Raw genomic sequence first — 20850 nt, forward strand, 5'->3', positions numbered from 1 at the left:
CTTGCTTGCTCACTGCTATCACCACCTGTGCATCTCCCACCAAACCCTTCTCCTCCTGGCTACATTGGTATCTTTACCCCATACTCCTGGCCTCTCTGCTCCTTCACCTTGCCCTCTTTTTAGTTCTCCTCTTGTTCTCTGCTCAGAGCCTTTCTCTATCCCATCTAATAAAAAGTATTATTATGGAATAAAAAGTAAGATTTGTCTTCCTAGAGTTGTCAGGGTTTTTGTCAGATGGTTCCCCTCACTGTGTTTAGATGTGCAGAAAAGACTTGATCTTTACCTGAATAGGAGGAACTGACTGAGACAAAGTCACAATCCTCCTTGAGCACAATATCCAGGTATGTGTCTTACGTGTGTCACTGATGTTTCCAACAGGTTGAGCAGCCTGGATTACTGCACTGGGGTCCTGAAGCAAGGAGACCAACTGATGTGTGTTTAGCACAGCCCAACTTGTGGTGACCAAGCACTTCTCTGGAGGCCTGTCCCTCCGAGCAGCACACAGGTAAGAGGCAGCACTGCTGCTACTCAGACTGCTGCTGCTGAGCTCTGCCCTGGCTGGGGCTTGCTGCAGTGGGCTGAGCAGAGGATTTTTCTATTCATTTGGCACTGTCACCTCTGCCTGACATAACTGTAGAGGTGAAACTTTACACTGTGTTTACAGAGCAGGAAATGCTTTTCATCAATAACGTACTTCAAGAGGAGCAAGACTGCTTGTATGGATAAGATAAAAATAGGTTAAAAGTGTGGGAGGAGTATACTGAAAAAAAGGAAAAATCTTACATATGTATAAGCTATTAATAAAGTAAAACTTAGACCTTTTGTTCTAAAATAACTTTATATTGAACATTATCTTAATATAAACAGAAAGCTTTTTAAGAAAAGGAAGAAAGAAATGTATATGGGGGAAAGGGGTTAAGTAAGAAATGAATTTAATTGTTTACTTTTGGACCAGGGAAGACGTTTCAGGTCAACCAAAAGGGAAAAGAAAAACCAAACAGAAGAGCCCTGTAGTTCTGATTGCGATGACTCATGGAAACCAGATCTAGAAAAGTTGAGGCTCTTTAGTCCAAACCCTTAATCCCCTACTAGTATGAAACATTGTTCCCAATGGTGCCTACCAGTCCTGTTTTAAATGATCGGATTTTCCCTTGTCCCTTTGGGATACTGTTCCACAGTCTAATAGAATTAATCTGCTTACTTCTCTTTCAACCTCTGACCACTGCAGATGCAATTAGCAGTAGGCGATGGGAGGATTCTGTTTCCTATGCTGTATTATGAAGGCTTAGGGCTGTATTGTGTTAAACCAGACATCAGTAGCAAGCGTGCATGCAAGAGTGTGGCTTATCTGTCAGTACTCATTACAGCCCCATAAACGTCTTTGAACTAGAATTCTCAGACTCATAGGAGCTTTTCTACAGTCGTAATTTAGGATCTGATAAGGCATGGACTAATGTATTCGAATGCCTGTGAGAAGAAACAGTATGATTGGAAATTAAAATTAAATGTAGAGTCACATAGTGCTTGTGCTGGAGACTCTGTTAGGCGATTGAAGTCTCTATTTCTGGAGCGTTCTCTAGCCTTGCTTTTGATTTCTCTTCTGAACAAACTGGTAGGGTCTATATGATTTTTATTTTTTTTTTTAATATGTCAGTGGTGACTGAGGAAAAGTGTACCTTTTCAGATGTGAATTTTAGGACTTGAATAAAAACTGTGGGCTGATGCTAACGGAAAGTCTCTAGCCAAATAGTCAGTTGAATACAAAGCCAAATAAATTAGAGATGAAAATTATAGCTGGTTTTATTTAGTCTGTCTTTCCACTCATTACAAATCTGAGCTTTCTTCTGTGATGTTTCATCCATTTTGCTCCTTAAATTTGGAAGTGTTCTAGCAGCAAGAACTGTTACTCAGCTTCTCAAACACATGGATGGGGTTTGAACCTGTTCATGCAGGGAGGCTCCAGCACCAGCTGATCTGTACAGTCTGATGCTTGGATTCATCCACTGTAAAAGTGAATTAAAACACACAATCAAACTGGAAGCTATTGCAGTGTAGTTGCTGGTGGGTGTTTGACTGAGACTGCAATGTGAAGCAGGGCCAGGGGTTGTGAAGAGCTGGGCCAGCATTCCACATGGGCTTTATCCAGTGGTATTAAGGGAGAAGTTACAATCCTGCTCCTCCTCCCTTCCCATAAATCCCTGACTCTAATGTGCCGTAGCTTTTCTGGACTATTTCTTCAAATAGAAAGCCTCAATATAAGCATATCCACTGGTCGCGCATTTCATTATTGAGATAAGTTAATTAAACTTATTAAGATTTGACTGTATTTATCAGATCAAAATTTCTTAAACTGAAGATTGAGTTAAAAAGCTTTGATGTGTTCTGTGAGTCCAGTGCTAATTTGCCCATTATTTTTAATCGGTTGAAATTCTTTTCAAGCTTGGTGGTTGGTTGCTTCATGTGGTTTTGTAACATACTTTAAAGGATGGGAAGGTGGTGAATGAAGCAGGGTGTAATGATCCATAACAACATACGTTCCCTGCCCCATCTTTGCCAGGCAAGCTTCATTCCTGTGAAAGTGTAAACCCAAGGCAAAAAACTACAGTTTCTCCTTCATTCTTCCCTTTTTCTGTTGCTTTATCTTGCTGCTCGCTTTTTAAAAGCATCGCATTAGCTGGGGGGCTGTGAAGTAAAAAGCATTCTTTAATACAGATGCTGGTTGATAGTCCTTTCAAAAGCTGCATTTCTCAAGCTGGGAGCTATTGACCCCTTTCAGTGCAGTCACAAAGAAATCCAAGAGGAAATGGAGGGTGAGGACCGGCAGGGAATATATATATATATATAATTTTCCCCCCCCAGGTTGTCTTCTCACTCCACCTCCTGCCAGACCGGCTATTGTGTGAGACCCAGATGGGATACCAGTCGCCATATAAGGAGAATTGCATCATGCTGCATTCTTTCTAAAAATTGATTTTTTACAGTTGCCTTATATTTTTCTTCCTCCTGAAAGTTTTCCAGCTTTTGTGGAAGATCTGGTCTAAAGGAAAGCAGTAGATTCCAGAACCATGTGTAGTGTCACGGTCTGTGCAGAACTCATGGGAGCAGGGGATTATCTTCTTGCACCCTCTTGTAACGGGGAGACAGTGTTCAGCATAGCTCTTTGTGGCTGCCAGCACTTCTGACTCCCTGGGATACCCTATAAAAATCAGCTGACTTTCCTTTAAGAATCTATTGATTCATCCGGTAATAATCTGCCTATTTTCCTATAAGGACCTGTTAAAAATCTGTTTAGCAACTGGTAATCTTGCAGACTTCTTAAAAAACAAAAACAAGCAAAACAAGGAGCAAACAAAAAGAATGTTCCCTCTAAGAAACAGCAGCATTTGGGGTTTCATTTGCCACGGTAATGTCCTGGAGTGGGTTTGCAGCAGGGGAGAAGGAGGAAAATACTTTCTATTAATGTTTTCTTTTGCAGAAAATTAGTTGCTTGGTATTAAGAACTGTGTATGCATTGGAAATCAACCTTTTTTTTCCTTTCTGAAATGTTGAGACAGCACTTACGCTGCCATTTTCTCAAAATTACATGTGGACTTTTTGAAAGATTTGTTTTTAAGAAGGCCTAGAAATTGGGGCTGCATTGACCAAAGGAAGGAGGATAGCATATTTGGGAGGTTGTTATTTTCTGTGAGTTCTCTTCAGACTGTGCGTTGAGTTGCTAGGAAAAGCTGTGCTACTCTCATCCTTCTGCAAAATAAGTTCTCCCAGATAACCTTCTGTTGTGAAAAATTGGCCTTGTACTGAACGTATAATTGTGAGAGCTTCCTGAGATGCTTGAGTTTGTGTCCAAATAGAAGGGAAATGCCCTCATAGAAAAACACGGGAAAACTTTCTTCACAAAATATAATTTGGTGGCTCATAAATACTGCCCATTCTGATAGCAAAATGAGGTGGCACTGACTTGCTGGGTTCTCAAATTACCATTGAATTGGCTCATGATTTTTGGTATTTACATGGTTGTCATTGGTCATTTGATTTGACATGGTACAAATGCTCCTCACTGTTGCAAACTCAACCATATCATGGGCAAGGTGCTTTGCCAAAGGACGGTTGGGTTTGCTTGTGTGCCAGGGAAGGGAGGCTGAGCTGCCTTCCAGCTCCATGCTGAGCCCTGGAATGATGGCTCTGTGCAAAGTGAGAGGGGCTCTACGTCTCTTAGATTGAGCCCTCTAGAAGTAACGTGTGCTTTTGATTTGTGAAATAAGTGAAGCTGGGGACTTAGTCTTAGAGCTGTTGGAATTATTTTCCATCTGCAGAGATTTCTCAGGGAGCAGATACATAAGACGGGCGTATATGCGTGTATTGAAGCTTTTTTTTCTTTAGCTTTTGAATAAGAGCTGGGATCAGTAAAAAGTGCTAACTATTAAAATCAGGAGTATGGATAGTATTATCTTGTCAGAGATGCGGTGGGTTTTGACAGTTGTTCATACACTTCCTAGCCCTGCTCCTCACATTCTGACAGGTGGAAGCAGCTTGTTTCCTGTCTGCCTTTCTTTCTCATCTCTACAGGGATGGTAAGAGGTTGGACTTGGTGATCTTAGAGGTATTTTCCAACTTAAATGATTCTATGAATCTGTGATGAGAGCTGGTAAGTTTTCTGTTGTAGAAAGTTGTGATTAAAGTATTTTATTTTGTGCAGAAACTGGCTTTGTGAAACTTTGCATTCATTTTCAGAGAAACCTGAAGATGAAAATGGTTGGGGGTTTTTTTGGAGGGTTTATCTTTTTTTTTTTTTTTTCTTTTTTCTTTTTTCTGTTGCTAATTCTTTCTGTGGCACAACAGGAATAGGCAATGGTGAAAAAAAAAGAAGTAATACAGAAATTCTGTTTCCTTAAATGAAAGACAAAAAAGAAAGCAAAATAACTGACTTTTAAGCTTGCAAAATATGAAAAACTTGAGCATGCTTGTGCTGGACAATTGGATAATTGGATGGTTCTCGGTAGCACGTGGCAGGAGTGGGAAGGTATAGACAAAAAGTAGTTGTGTGGTTGGATGTGGTGGGATACAGTGGCAATGCTTGGCCTGTATTTTAGCTTCCATACCCAACCTGTGGAAGTCTAGAGCCAAACTGAGCCCTGTCTGCAGCTATTTCTTTCCTGAAAAAGCAGAGCACAATGCTTCGAGGAGTGGACCAACCCCCCAGTTTCACACACAAAAATAAATATGTTCCATAGCAGTTATGTTTAAGCAACATAAACTTCCTTTTTTTTAAATTATTTGTGAAAGGTTTATTTTCACATCTTCCAACCACTCGCTGGGTGTTAATTTTCAGACCTGCTGTAGCATTGGCTTGAAATGTCAAAATATCTAAGAGCTGTAATGGGCTCAGTCTTTCCTTGCTGTATAGCATGAAGCAGCCACTGAGTACAGGAGGGTAGGAGGAAGGTTCTCCTGGGAACTGCCTGTGCTGTAATTGTCATCTTGAGCCTCTTCTGGCACTTGTCCCTGGAAACTGTTGATGACAGGATATTGCAGCTTGCGACTATCTGACCCCACTCATTTTCCCATGTTCTGCAGCAGGGCAAGTTATGGGGTTTGGGCATTCCTGCTGACTACCCATGTACACGTGATGCTCTACAAATGATGTATTTTGGGGCAGAATTTGTCACTGAGTCCTCAAACTGACCCATGCTATTTATAACCTTTGTGACTGCAAAGGACATTTCAAGGAAGCTAGAAATAATATTCTCAATTTAAAACTATTTCTCCAGTAAGTATTTACTTAACGAGAAGACAGAGAATTTCTTTGTCCTTTTTTTCCCCCGTGCTTAAGTATTCAACCTTCAGGATGGAGCTAAAAGTTTATCACAAGCTATTGGCCTGTTAGCTGAGTTGGCTTTAGAGTAGGGATTATGTTACTGGAAAGTGCAGTCCCTTGCCAGAACTGCTTTTGCTGATCCATTTCCCTTTCCATATCCCGATTTTGCATGTTATCTGGTTGCTGCACTAAGGCCAAACTCTTACTGCACTGATGAGAACCAGGAGTTGGCATTCTGCTTGTCTATCTCCTTCTGCCAAAGGCCGGTAGGCAAAAGAGAATGTACATTTTTACTATTTACATGAGTACAGTTTATGGTCATTTGAAACACCTGCAGATCAGCACATCAAAGCTCTAATTCTCCTAGTGGCTTAGCATGACCACAGTGTGGATAAGATTCAGTACATTCAGATCTGGTTGGAAATGAGTCTCTTGCAAAACTTATATCTAAACCAGAATTCAGATGTTTCAGGCTAGCAGTATAAACCCCTATGGATATTCAATAGTTCTGAGTATTGGGTGTACAAAACTGAAAAAGCTGCTTTAGTCCACTGCTTAAGGCCACAGTCATTTACTGTGTGCTTTTTCTATTGATCAAGAGTAATGGAAATCGATTAGAAGAGTGGCAGTCTGTTTCTTTGGAGAATAGAAAATCAGCTGTGTGTATCAAATCTGTGAATCACACCTCTGTACTACATTGTTTTTATGACAGAAGGAAATTTTGCAACTTTTTTTTCCAAAATCTTCATGGAGACCATAAATCTTTGTGAAATCAAGTTGAAATGAAGCAAATCGGTTCAGTCAGTGAAAGGGTTATATATATTAGTTTGTAAATACCAAGATATTTGATTCCAGATTTTCTTTAAGGAATACTATTTTGTTTTAGAAATGTCTAAGCCACTCTTTTTTACATTTGAAAACTAAAACCACATTTTCCTATTCAAACATGATCCAAATAAAAAGAGCTGGGTTTTATTTTAAAAAGTTAGGGTATGTTTTTTTAAAGAAAAAAGTTTCATCTCAGGTTGAACAAAACTGGGCAGTTGGGCGAAGAAACATCTTTGTATTGTTTTGTTTCAGGGAAAAAAAAAAAAGTTCAAACTGCAGCACTTTTTCCTTCCTTCTCTTTTTTTTGGATTTCTTTTTTGTTTTGTGGTTTTGTCACTAAAGCTATAAACTCTATTGATCATCCTGATGGTACTGGCACGGTCTCTTTTTCTTGTTCTTTTTTTTTTGCATGCTTGTGGTTCCTCACTGGAAGAGTTTGTCTGGCAGGAGCATGGCACTAGGGCTGTCCTCCTGCTCCTCTTCCTGCTGCGGAGTTGCTGTTGTCCCCACAGGTGCAGATCACCTGTGTACTGCAGCTTTCTTTTTTCCTTCTTCCCCATTTGGCTTTGTTGAGTTGCTGAGCACTCCCAGCTGCAACCCAGGGAATAAAGCATGAGTGCACCTAGTAAGCACTATTTTCTTTGTTAATTCTCTCTGAACGTGTCCCAATGACTGTAGCTGGGCACTGAGTTGACTGCCCTCAGCAACCATGGTGGGTCAAATTGGAGACCTCCAGAGGACACTGCCTGTTTTCTGCCCATGTCCCTCGTATGATGCCTTCTTCGAGGAGCAGCTCTCCCCTCCCCATCCCAAGTGATGCTATTGCTGAGGAATGTTGGACGGAGACCATTATACACATACTGGAGGTGCCGCTGGATTTGGGGTTTGAGCTTGATTTAAAAGGGAGGAGATGTGGGAAGGAAATGTTGTTTTTAGTGGGGACCCAGGCCGTAGCGCGCTGCAGAGCTGTCTGAAACATGCTCAGTAGGCAGGGAGGTCTGCGGGTGCTGGGAGGGGCTCAGTTAGCCTTGCAAACATTTCCATGCAGTGCTCGAGGCTGCTGTCCCAGGCACGTACTTTGTTAATGCTTCTGGGGAAGGCGCTTTGGGAATAATCAATCAGCGTCGCTCTGCGTTTCTTCCCTGTCAGAGCTGCTCTGTCTTGTCCTCTCAGTGCTGCCCATTTTGGTTTTAATTTCTGCACAGAGCTTCAAGTTGCACAGGCGGGAAGGTTTTGTTGTGCAGGAGGCTAAGGCCTTTGTCTCTACAGAATAAAAACATGTGATTGAAGTTGTAGGGCCTGAAGAAGGCAGTGGTGTTGGGGTCTGCTGAATGTACTCCAAATGGTTCAGTGGTTTCCTAGATCAGGACAAAGCTGTGCTCCTGGATTCTGTGAGCTCCCATTTAGAGCACTGCAAGGACCTTCCCCATTGGCTCTTCAGGGTGCCGCATCCCTGACCCATCATATTTCCCACCTTTCCTCTGCCTCCTTTCTGTGCCTCCAGATGCTTCGATGCAGCCAGGCTCTGCTGCAAACAGCTGCTTGTTGTTTTGCTTTTCCTGAGGTGATGCTGCAAAGGGCTTTTTTTTCTTCTTTTTTTTTTTTTTTCTTCTTTTTTTTTCTTTCCAAAAAGGGCACATAAAGGGAAAGGCTATAAAAAAGATTTATGTAACTCAGGACAGTTTTTGTACGTGTAGGAATGAAGGAATTTTGGTAGGATGACTGGCTGACTTAAAAGATCTAGATAACTGCCTTTCCTCTGAGTGAATCAGTGGGCAAACTAATTAAAAGCCAGAAGTACACAATACCCAGACAAAGGCTGACACTTCTGTAAGCAAATTTTTGTAGAGCTGGTGTAATTGGATGGGCAGGGCACACCATGTTTTGCAAAGGATCTGGCCTCCTGGCAATAGAGCTGCACTTCACAGCAGTAATGGGAGCTGGGTACTATAAATTAATCGACTCAAGGACACCTGTATAATGTGTCCTGTAACCAGTCCCTTCTGATGTTCCATGTTAATGCTCACAAAGGAGCAAAGAAGGACTATACTTATTTTTCCCCAGGCAGATTTTGCCTTGAGAAGGTGCAGATCCAGGAACTGAGTGCTGTGTCATGGCTGGTAAGTTTGGGAGGTTACTGAAACAGGAGGAGATGGACCTGGGTGAGAACATGCACAGCACTGAGGAGTAAAGAAGAAACTCACAATTAAGCTGGAGGACAGGCCTTGACAATTTTCCTGTCAGCAGTGCTGAGAAAGCACAGGGAAACCAGGGAACGTGCTTTTGTTTTCAGAAGATAGATCGAGACCTTGCTTTATGCTCTGCCTTTATTTGTTAAAATGAGGATATATAAAAGAATCCTTCTGATTGGTGAGGTCTGGGGATGCCTGCTCTGCAGTGCTCCTGGGCACTGCAGGGGCTAACAGAGCTTTATCACTAGCCATAGCCTGGAGAGATGAGGGGATTAATCCCTGAGGCAGGGGCAGTAATTACCTGGTGCAGCTGGTCAGCTCAGGGTTTCCTTTTGTTTGCTGCCATTATTATTATTTATCATTATTACTGATAGGAGAAAAGTGCAAGCCAGCTGCTCAGTGCTGAGGTGTGAGGGCTCCCGCAGGGTGAAGCACCCCATGCCACTTAGAAAGCCAGCCATTGTGCCATCTCCTCAATAAGCATTTTATTTCACACACTTGTTCTAAGCCTCCTGCTGCCGCTCATGCTACAACCACTGACGAGTAGCCTGCCTGCCAATACAGCGTCAGAGCCACAGAGCTGCCTTCCCTCTAGCTGGGCTCTGGGAGAACAACACGGAAAAGACAAGTGACTGTTGAATATTTGAAGTCAAGTGTTTCCTCTTAAACATGGAAATGCTCTTTGCACTTCATACACATCACTGCTTGGTGACAGCAACTGGCCACATCATGCATTATTCCTATCTTCAGATAGGGCCAACTGTGCAGTAGGAAGTTTCCTCGTGCTTCTCGATGGAGCACTTGGAAAGCTCATCATTAATAGTGTGTTGTTGTGTAGTACATAGATTATATAGTATGTAGTACACAGATTGTATAGTAAGCCTGCCTTGTGACCTTACTAAGCACTGAGTTGGCTCTCATATAGCTTCTACATCGGGCTTCTAAAACATATCACCATATTCTCTGAGAGACAGAGCTCAACAGAGTTTGTCTTGTGTGAAGACTGGCTCATCCTTATAGCTGAAACAGGAGAGCACCTTATTTCCACTGTGCTGATATTATAAAATGTATTGTTCTGATGTAGCAAACTGTTGTGGAAATGATAAGTCATGGCTTGAACCAATGATTGAGCACCTGGCAGAACATAGGGCCAACCCAGGAGAGCTCAGGTGCATGTAGTGCCCTGAGTGACTGGAAGGGGTGGATCCTGGCTCTCAGACCTCATGTAAGGGTTGGCAGCGGAGGCAAAGGTTTCTTGCTGGAGTTCCCTGCGTACCTGACGTCTTCTAAGGGTAAGCAGCTTTTTTCCTTTGTTTCTGCATTCACAGCTGCTGTGTTTGGACTTATCCTCACTTGCTGCAGCCTAGGATTTTGCTACCCTGCTATTATTGCTGTGCTTTCCATCACACTTCAGCGTTATGCGCACAGTTCGTGTTTCTATTTATGTATGTATGAAGAGTGGCAGAGGTTGAAGGATATAGCTCACAGAGACTTCTCATGAGGCAGCTGTTGAAAAACCAGGCTGGAGGCTGCAATCTGTTCTGCCTTGGCTTTTCTGAGTGGAAGGGAGGGAAACATTACATATTCATAGGCTCTGTGTGTAGAAATATACATATATACATACATGCGTAAATGAAAATACGGACACAAAGCCACTGATTGTCAGCAAATAACACTATTCACAGAAGCTTAGAATCTGTTTGAAGCAGAAGGTGCAAGCCCCCTTTCCTCTCCCACCAAAGGCAGAGTTGGCTATAAAATTGCTGGAGACCAGTGCGGGTTGTTTTGATTTTTTTTTCAGCTTGATGGTTTCAAAAATGAACTTGCTGGTGTTTTACCAGCTCTTTTGTGTTGATAAAACAAAGTACATGCAAATTAAGTGTATCAATAAAATACTAAGTCTTAATCTGATTTTAGTATTAACATCCCTCTGAGTCGATTAGATTAAACAATTTACACCATAGAAATTTTCCTTAAAAGCAAGAGCACGTCCCTTTCCCTTCCCTGTTACTTTTTGTCCATGGTGTGGTTTTGTTTTGTGTAGGCGGTAGGCAATAGTGCTGCATGATTTCTGGAATGAATGAGTGAATGAGAGGAGTGGATGTGCACTCATTTCCTGCTGAAATGAAGACTGGAGTAATGTTCTGTGATTCTGAGGTTTTGGGGAACCACATTAGCACAGAGGAACTTGAAAAGGCACTGATTGGGTGAGAATGAAATTCTTAACCTCACACACGGATCAGTGTGAGTGATGAGACTGGGCTGAATGTTAGGAAGGTATCTTTGGGCATTATTGAGAGTGAGAGGAATTATCACTACTGAAGTACCTCTGTATGGGAAAAAATATGGCTCACAATATACACGAGAATAAATTGTCATGGAACTGCAACAAGTTCTCATTAAAAGAGGTGTTTGAGAGAGTTGAAAACCAGTGTTAGCTATCCAATACAACTGCATTGTCTTCTCCTAGCCAGCTTACAGTAAAAAGTGATGTGATAGTAATTGAATTGAACATATGTAATATTGAAACACTGAATGGAGATAAAGAAGTATACGATTTCAAATTTTATTTCAAACAAATGGAGGGTGTTGTGTTTTTCCAGAGGACTTACAACAGGTGGATCCAGAGGCTGTAGGAAACCTTGAAATCTTGTCTCATTTTATGTAGCAATTCCATAGATGCAGTATTCACTAAAGAATTTATCAGTCTGTTGAGCTTCAAATCCTTTGGGAAACTAAAAACGTGAAGCAGGCAAAAAGCAGCACCAGAAGAGGCAAGATTGTTTTTGTAAGGTTAAACAATTAACCTCTCTTTCTTGATTCAGCACTATCCAAAACTCAAAATTGAAACTAATGAAAGGGAAATGGCACAAGATTAGTGAACTTTTAACTGCTGTCTTTCCTTCCAGCTGCAGGGCATCAAAGATGTATAAACCTTCATTCTCTGTGGCTTTATTGAAAATGCTCTCTTATCCTTCTGAGTGATGTGGAAGGGATGGGATGTTGCAGCTGAACATGGCTGTGGCCTCAGAGCATTTGGCTAGTTTTTCATGACATTGCAGAGGCTTCTTTTGCCCATTACTGCTTTTTGTTGTTCTTTTGAGACAATATGCTTGGAAACCAGAAGGTCTTGAATGCCTTCAGAGTGGTTTCTGTGACAATGATGAGTTAATGTAGTGGAGACATCATGTGTGTACATTTGGAGTTGAGTAAACTAAATTAAATTCTTTAAATAAGTAAGATACTGTATATCAGCCTATGAGAACCAAACCCACTAGCAACTCAGTAATTAGAGAGAAATAATTAGGAATTGAATGCTAAATTTGAAGGCAGCTGTAATTTATAGGAGTGCTTGTTAAGAGAAGAGCCAGCACAAGAAATCTTGGCTCTGAGCATCCCCAGGAAAAAAGCCTCTTTATTTATTTTGGCCATGTAGCAAGCAACTCCTGTGATGAGTTGCTGGAAATAACATGTCTGATTTATTGCCCACTGCAGCTTTGAGAGTGTTTGCAAGCTGAAGTATCTGCTATGGTTAAGACGATTATAACTGTGCTTCATTTTATTTTGGAAAGACTTTTTTTTTTTCTTTTTTTTCTTTTTTTTTTGGTGTGAGTTCTGGATGCAGATGACTTCTGTGGTTAGTTCTGGACCTTAAGCAATGCCAGCCTGGGCTGTCAGTGGCACCAGTGCTTTCCCTGCAGCGAGAGGAGTGCCCAAACAGTGCCCAGTGTTTCCTCCACTGTCCTATGAGGGGACAGGTGGATCTGGCAGGGTAAAAAGTCATGTCAACTGCCTGATGTTAATTCCTGAGCAGGTAGTCAGGGCCCACGCTCCCTGCAGAAGCTTTCTGCTGTTTCTGCTATACCGCCAAGTCTGCAGCTGGTTTTGATTCTGCCTCTTCAAAACACAAATGTGACTGTGCATTGGAGAGTATCTCCCAGTGTCCAGTTGCAGTGCTCCGTGCAAGATACTAACATCTGTCTGCTTGGTTGTTTTATACACTGTTTGTTCCAGGAGTTTCCAACACACCCACAAGTTCCCGGCACATTTCCTAACCTGTACAAAATTGAATTGCATCCCCTGATAGCATAAGCCTTCACTGTGCCAAATCCCATTTACATACACATCATAAGAGAAGGCTGTCTCTTTTGAGCTAAATGGAGCAGAAGAGCTGTAAAGGTGAGCTGGGCAGTAGACTGACAAAAAGACAAAGAGATGTCAGGAAGCTATGAAATATAGCATGGAGCACATATTTTAAGCTTCTGGTTAAGTTGTTGCACAATTTTTCTATTGTTTCTGCTTCTGCTCAGGGAAAAGGGGAAAAAACACCTAGTGAAAGCAAATTATTTCAGATAAGATCCATCTTTTTGTACTACCTGTACTGTCAATATAGTTTTGTGTTTTGCAGGGCCCCGGAGAATATTAACTGGCTTTACAGAGAACATCTTTTCTAAGTTGAGTAATAATGGAGAAAAGATGAACAATCCCCTTAAATTCTGACTGCTCGCTGCAGCTGGCTGATTCCCTCCTGCTCTCTATTCCAATATCCCTGTCAGTCTGTTGGCAAGGAGCTGAAGCTACGCCAGCCATCCAGTTAAAATATAGAGTAGCCAGAAGTTTCAATTAACTCAGATTTCCGTGAGCACTTACTGGACATTTGTTCCAATGCCTATAAAAATGTCTGTGCAGCTTATTGCTTAGTGTTTCTCCTTATTTTAAAGCTGCTACTTTATGACACTGATCTTAAAGTGTAAGTAATTTTACAAGTGTTACTTTTAACTGGCTGTGTTTTCTTTTTCATTGCATGCTTTCAAATGAGCCAAAGTAGAGAGGTAATACGGAGTGCTGGTTGGTTTTGGTTCCATTGCTTTTAAATGTATTTCCACTGCTTTGGGTGATTGTAAAAAAAAAAAAAAATAATATTGTATGTGGGCACTCAAAATGCATTTATAAAAGCAAGCCTTTGTTTAGGAAGAAATGATCTCTGTTCAATAAAAGCACAGCTAAAATGTTTGCTGGCCCCATACCTTCCCAGGAAGAATATTCTATTTTCCTCTTCTGAGCATAGCTGCTTGGATATAGAGCAGTGCTTCTTGTGAACAAACCTGGCCAAGGAAAGGGCAGGGCTTTTTTCTGCAGGCACTTTGGTCTGTCACAAAGCTGTGGGATTGTGGGACTCTGCAGTGAGGTGGCTTCTTCACCACTACACACAGATTTGTCTTCAGAAGTGTTTGCTGAAGTATAGACCTGGGAGGGGAAGTAATGTGGGGCCAAGTGCCACAAAAAGCAGTGCCTGTGTGGGAAGGGCACAGCCTGGGGCTGAGTGATGCTCCTCTTGGATTAAAGGAGGTGAGAAGGGAATGGCACAGGTCTTGGTCCCTTAGGAATACAGCTGGCTCTGTCATCTTCACAGGCAGTGGGCACACCTCAAGTCTGTGCCTTCTGTGCTTTATATTCCTTGCCTTCCTGAACAGTAATCCCCTAAGCTCACCTGAAAAATTGTGACGGTAAAATGAGGAAGCAGGAAGACTTATTGAAATCTTAGTCTGAACGGAGCTGCATTAATAAGACTGCATACCTGATTAAAAAAAACCTCAACGTGCTGGAAAATAAATCCCACTGAGTGCTCAGCATCCTGCCTGAGTCACTAATTCCCCAGGGCAGCGAGTAAAGCAAGGAAAGCAGTTGTTTTTGTGTAGGAAAGCCAAAACATGTCCACTTCTGATGTGAATCCTGGGGACGTTTCTCTTCAGAAATGCAATATGGGTTGGTGTCGGTGAGCTGACAAGTACACAAATTGATTATTTTTTTCTCATCCTTTAGACAAAGCACCTACTAATTTCAGTGGGAATCCTGCCCACTTGCATTCTGTGGCTGGAGCTGTCCCAAAGACCGAGGATTGTTAGCACTGGGGCACGGGGAGGGTTTGGACAGATGAGTCAGATTTTCCACAGTTCCAACTCTAGTTCCAGCACTGAGCATCAGCAAGACTTTATCCTGTTTCTTCCTCCTGTGTGGCTTCTGCATGGGCTCTCCCCACCACTCCTCTGACACTTCTTGCCGTCTGCAGCATCCCCACAGAAAGGCTTCAGCACCGCAAGGTTTCTACTAATAATATCTGTAACTCTTGAGGGAAACAACAGAGCATTCCTCTGGCTCCCAGAGGCTTTATAAATACTTGCCCAACTAAAGACAGCTTACAACTCTACTTCGCTTCAGAATCTCACAGATCTGATGGAAATTCTCAGCTTATGAGACAAAAGAGTGCTAGTAAGTGACTGCTAATGCTTTGAAATGAGCCGCTGTGGGGCTGAGGGCTTGAGCCAGAAGCACTGCAGAAGGTGCATGATTGTTGCTGGTCTGATTATGGCAAATGATTTTGCTTTTCTCATTTACAGCTTTAATGGTTTGCTAATGTCTGATCTAGGAATATTGTATAGCCTATCAAATAGGAGTGGTGTAATGGCATTAGTAAGGGTAATTGAGGTTGTTGCGATAATCTTATTTGCTCTTTAGTTTGTTAATTGAAAGTGACTTATCTTAATATATGACAGAAAAGAAAGTTGCCCTTCTGTGCTGCCTGGACATCTCAAAGGGAGAGGGGAAGTGTCAGTCTGCACTGGTCTTGTGTTACTGTGGGGTCTGTAACGGCAGTGAGCATCCAGAAGTGAGTCAGTGTAGTATGTGTCAGGCTTTGTGTGTCCACGTTTCCATTTCATATAAATAACAGCGTGTGCTGTTACCCAAGACTCTGTGTGTCTCCTGCTGCAAGGCTCAGTGTGTCAGTCTGTCTGCGACGTGTGCAGTTGTTTCGGGGGCCTTAATGGGAGAAGATGGAAATGAGAGACATCCGGGCTCTCGATGCTTAACCCTGCAGAGGAAACTTGGCGTTTTGTCTCCCATCAGAATTGCTCGTCACTACAATTAACATTAATTATAGAGGTACTTATGTGAACACCCTGTTAACCCTAATTAGAGTTAATGGAAGATACGTGTGGATGTTAACGGGACAAGAGACAACCAAGCTTCCATTTCGAAGGTTAAATATTCAGTAGCTCCCTCTTAGACGTGTCAGCATCCTATAATCACCATCAGACTTATGCAAAAGCAGAACCTTTTTTTTCCCCACCAATTATAGCCACCTTACACTATTTTTTTTGTTAAATTAAGGAGCAAACAATGATGTGGCAGTGCCTTCAGCTACCATTGCTAATGTAATTGCAGTGAGTCTTCCCCATTTGTAGTGCATGTTCTCAGAGACAGACTTCCTTAGCAGGCACTCTGCTGTCCCTTTTGCTGTCCTGCTAACAGATGCTGGTATTCAGAGGAGCTGGCGGGACTTGGCTTTGTTCAGAACATCCTATGAGAAGGAGCTCAAGGCCTCAGCTCTTGAGTAGGTCATGTAATATTTGAGGTCTGTAAGGTTCTCTTCACAGAGGTATTACTTGAAGCTGTAAGGACAAGAGGACAGTCCTCTTGCTTGCACTCGCTCATTAGCTGTCTTTGGCATTTTGACAACCACTGTCAATGAAGAGTTAAGGCTGCAAAATGCACCCAGCTTTGCAGGTGTTTCTTTCTGTGTGGCAATCCCAAGTATAAGAACTTGGCTTAGGTCTTAGCTCATTTCTGGAGGAGCTCACTGCTGCCTGGGGTTCTAACAGCTGGGACTGTGGAGCGACAGGCTGCCCAGGAGCTGGTGAGGACATGACAGAGTGCTTGGCGTTTGGGCTTGATGTGAAGTTGGCCTCTGCTCGCATTTTACCCACAGAATGAACTCGAGGAATATTGGTAGGTTATGATTTAGCCATTTTTTAGTATATCCTGCTGATGTTTTCATGTCGTTTTTTTCAGTTGTCGTTAGAAGTGCATATTCTATTTTGTGGTGGTCGAAGAATCTGTTAAGCTTTGTAATTAATGGTAGATCTCTAGTTTAATGTGTGAAGTAATGCTTTCGCAGGTCAGATCTAGGTGAGCCTTTTTTCCTCTTTCTTTTTTTGCTCATGGGTGTATATTTTTAATGGCCGTGCAAAGCTCAAAGTGCCCGCTTTTAAACTGATGGGAGCAAAAGGCTTTTGACTGTATTTTGTGCTGGGATTTGGAGTAAGCTGCACTGGTTTGAGAGCTCAAACTGTACATTGTTTAAAGAGGGCAGATGCTAAGAAATTTTGTTCTACACTATGCAGGGTTGCTAATTTAGCTCTTCCTGCATAGTTGGAGCGTCAGAATCCCCTACTGCGGCATGGCTTACCCCAGCTTATGGGAAAAGACAATTTTTTCCGGTGTATCTACATTTAGATCTTTTAACAAAAAAGATGTACGTCATCTTAAAAAAGGCAATTGCACCCATATTTAAAAGTTTCAATTAAAACACTCACTATGCTTTTAGTTGCAGTAAGATCCTGGAAAGGGAACATAGTCACGACATACCTTCCTACATACGTACTTCAACTAGAAAAATGTGGCCTCCCTTGGAGGAGAAGCTGACAAATCAGGCCACAGTTTGGTTGTGGGATTGGGAAAGTGAAACACAATCTGAACAAAGATAACTCAAACACGTTGAGGTTAAGGACACTTCGCTCCAAGCGAATTCCTTTGTTTTTATAAGCTGCTACAGCTAGGCTGTAAAATGGAGGTCTCCAAACAAATCTAAGGTAAAAATAACCACCAGTGGTAGCTTAAAACCAACGTCATGAACTGAATCCTTCATTGTGTTTTTTCAAAATAAAGAAGGGATGTGTGTGGTAAATTTCTTCTTATCTCATCTATGATTCCTATAAATGTATGATAACACTAGAGGCAGAGATCTTGGCCGTTGCACCGTTGCACAATTGACATCCTAATTAAAATCAATTTGTTTTGTTGGTTAATTGCTGATACTGTATCCACCAATGTGGTCATTTTTTTCCCAAATGAGATCTGATATTAGAAAAATATCCTGCCCTCAGATGAATTTCTTTTTTTTTTAAAAAAAATCTGTAGACCAAGTAATAGTCCAGCTGAAGGGACTAATTTTGGAATCACTGAGCCAACAGTGAAGATTTAGTGGTAATAAAGTCGTTGTTCTGGATTTTCAGTACCGGCTTAGCAGTATTATTCTGACTTATACGAATGAATCCCCCCAGTCTGTATTGACACCTTCTATAGTTATCTGGTCACCTCTGACTTTGCCAGGAGGATATACAGCTATTCCCCCAAAATGCTTTGGAGTCACCTAACTCACTTGTAATCCTCCAAGATAGCAGGGAAGGTAGCAGATAAGTACTGGCTGAGAAGCCTGAACTGTTTTGCCCAACGATAGTCAAAAAATAGGATGTTGTGTAAGGAGATGTCATCTCATCAAAGACTGAATTTCTGGAGCTGATATTTCCATACAGGATATGTGAAGTGCTTAAATGAGGGCTTGCTTGGCATCCGCTTTTATTTTTTCATTCATACTTTTTGACTCAGAGATTTTTGGATGCTTCTGAGCAAAGTCACGTTTGCTGAATTTGTCAACTTGCATGTAAAAGTCAGGTGACAAACAAGAATATTGTATCCAATATATAGTGCAGATATCTGTGTCAAGCAGTGTATTTGCAGAAGAGAGGGAAAGCTAGGAAATAAAAGAGAAAAATGGAGCACTAGAGCAGGGGGCTGCAGAAGCTGCCTGGAACACTTGCTGGGTAACTTGGAACAAAAGGCAGGGGGGCTTTCTGGGTCTCCGTACCCACATGTAAAAAGAAGACAGCACAGAGCTTCATAAGGGACTCTCAGACTATAAAGTATAAAGCAAATGACACTGAAGTGGTATTAATGACACAAGATGGTTTATATATCATTGGACATGAAAGATGGTGACCACAAGTCATGAATTGAAATTTGTCATAATTTATCTCTAAATGCAGCAAAACTCCACAGTGTTTTCAGAAAGATTCCTCTCCCCACACTGACAGCAGTGATGGGTGAAGAGGCCATTAAATGCTGTGTCACTCCAGACTCGTGGGTGCAGAGCTCAGAGCAGTGTCAGGCTAACCAGGAGTATGCCTTAAGAGATCTGATTGGCCATGCTAGGCCATTGCTTGAACATCTGCTGCTTCCTATGTCTGAACCTAAACCTGGGCTGCTTTGGCTTTTTTTGTCCTCCAAACATACCAGTCATGCTTTGAAAAATATACTAGTTTTGGCTGGAAGGCAGCATTGCTTTCAAATGTCATGCTGATCAAGAGAAAGGCACAGCTGAGATGGAATATAGTCAGCTTCAGCCACCAAAAGTTGGTGTGATTTTTGCAGACAGAATTCAGATCAATCCTGATTGACATGGAGGTTAGCTGGCAGAGTCCTGCCCCTTGCAGAAGATCTGGTTTTGTCAATATGTTCTGTTTGTTGTTCTCCCTGAAAAGATTACTAAGTCCTTGTAAAAATAGGAATTGCTGGACCAGATCCAACTCTATTCTTGCTTCTTTTGAGTGTGAATGGCAAGGCGCTCTGCTGCCCAGCCACAGAGTGGGTTTTGTGCTGTTTGGAGACCATGTGAACTTCCTCATGGTTGGTGTTTCAGATCATGCCTTCATCATTCACTGGTACATTTGGAATTAATCCAGCCTTCTGGCTTGGATTAGAGGAAATTTTATGTCTTCAGTTACTTACTCCTGACAGGTAAAATATTAACAAAGGCTGAGTAAAAGAAAATTCATCAGCATCCTGAGTATTTCCACGTTTAAATTTGCTGTTTCATTTTTGAAAGAGTCCTTATGACACCCTGTCAGTGCTCGCCAATTCTTACATATAGGGATGATTGATGGTGCTTCAGGTTTTGCCCCAGGCTATTCCCAGCATCTTGCAAGTGATTCTGGTAGAGAAGTTTCCACTGCTGCCTTTGTGTGTTATTCGGATTACAATGGAGCTAAAACTGCGCAGGGCCTGAACCACTTCAATACAAGAGATGCAATCCTTTCTGCCTGGAGCTCACAAACCTTAAAACAAAGCTTGCCTGGGGAGACTTTTTGGCACTGTATTAAATATCCTTGCTGAGAAATGTTTTCTCACAATTACAGCCTTCCTAATAGGCACTGTGGGTAGTATCAACACAAAGCTATCTGTATTTCATCATCTGACCCGCCTTAACCCCAGCAGATCTCCTGGAGATGCAGAAAAGGACTGTTCTGCACAGAGGTCTTGTCTTTCGGGCAATGCAGAAGTGCTTGCTTAGAGGATGAGCTCTCTAAGAGCAGATGTGATATTTAGTACGGCTGAAATTCTCCCCATGGAGCAGGCTGCCTGAAAGCCCTGCACCACCCCATCAGCGCTCAGGCTGCACTCCTCATGTGCCAGGGGTCTCACTCCTCACATCTCTCCACTTAAGCTCCCTGTGGATACGTTGTGCTTAGGGATTAAGGGCAGTTTGGGAAAGCGTGGATACTGTACGCAGTGTTCGTTTCCCTAAGGCAAAATAAAGGTGTGCTCTTTTAACTTTTTCACTAATGTGAAATACTTGACCCAGAACCGTAACGAAGATGAGCTCCCGGATTTTACTATGTTTTTCCCACCTGAAAAATTCTTCTTATTCTTCTTCTGAAGACGTTTTTAAGTCTGTCAGCAATGTGAGTGGGATTTAGATCAGGCTCTGAGCAGGTTAAGCATTAAGGATAATGTTATAGTAGAGAAAGCATTACAGGTGACAAAAGAAACGAGCTCCCTGTTACTCTCACCTCAGGAAAGCAAAGCCACAATGCAGTGGAGAAAAATGATTGATTTTAAAATAAGAAGGCAATCAAAATGGATTACTGTGAGCCACAAGGCCTTCCCCTTTCAAAGCGATAGATGTGCTGCCTAGCTTACTGCCACGACAAACAGGTGCCTCCTACCCAGAGTGTGCCATCAATAGGTTCTGCTAGCTGCCCAGAGACATGAACTGGCTGCTCAGTGCCTCATTGTGTTGGGTGTCAGAAGGGTTAGACTCATTTTTTGTCACTTAATCCCCAGAAGTGCTGCAGTTTGTGGTCCAGGGCTTGATGTTCATGTTCCCCAACACCTGCA

The 20850-nt window shown here is 42.1% G+C and overlaps 1 protein-coding gene across 7 annotated transcripts in view; it reads left to right on the forward strand.

Annotated features, from left to right (window-relative positions):
* TSPAN18 (tetraspanin 18) overlaps positions 1-20850 on the forward strand; it is a 105497-nt gene that overhangs the window by 52087 nt on the left and 32560 nt on the right. For 6 of the 7 annotated variants that reach the window (XM_048947959.1, XM_048947961.1, XM_048947958.1 and 3 more), the window contains one exon: positions 379-505. Coding sequence is in view for 1 of the 7 variants with exons in the window: in XM_048947957.1 (XP_048803914.1) it covers positions 15087-15105 (19 nt within the window). In the remaining 6 variants the exon portion in view is untranslated. Of the gene's footprint in view, positions 1-378; positions 506-14793; positions 15106-20850 lie in introns of those variants that run through there. The other variant, XM_048947957.1, reaches the window with a different exon arrangement.

The sequence above is a fragment of the Lagopus muta genome, chromosome 6, assembly GCF_023343835.1.
Source record: "Lagopus muta isolate bLagMut1 chromosome 6, bLagMut1 primary, whole genome shotgun sequence".
Lineage (NCBI taxonomy): Eukaryota > Metazoa > Chordata > Aves > Galliformes > Phasianidae > Lagopus > Lagopus muta.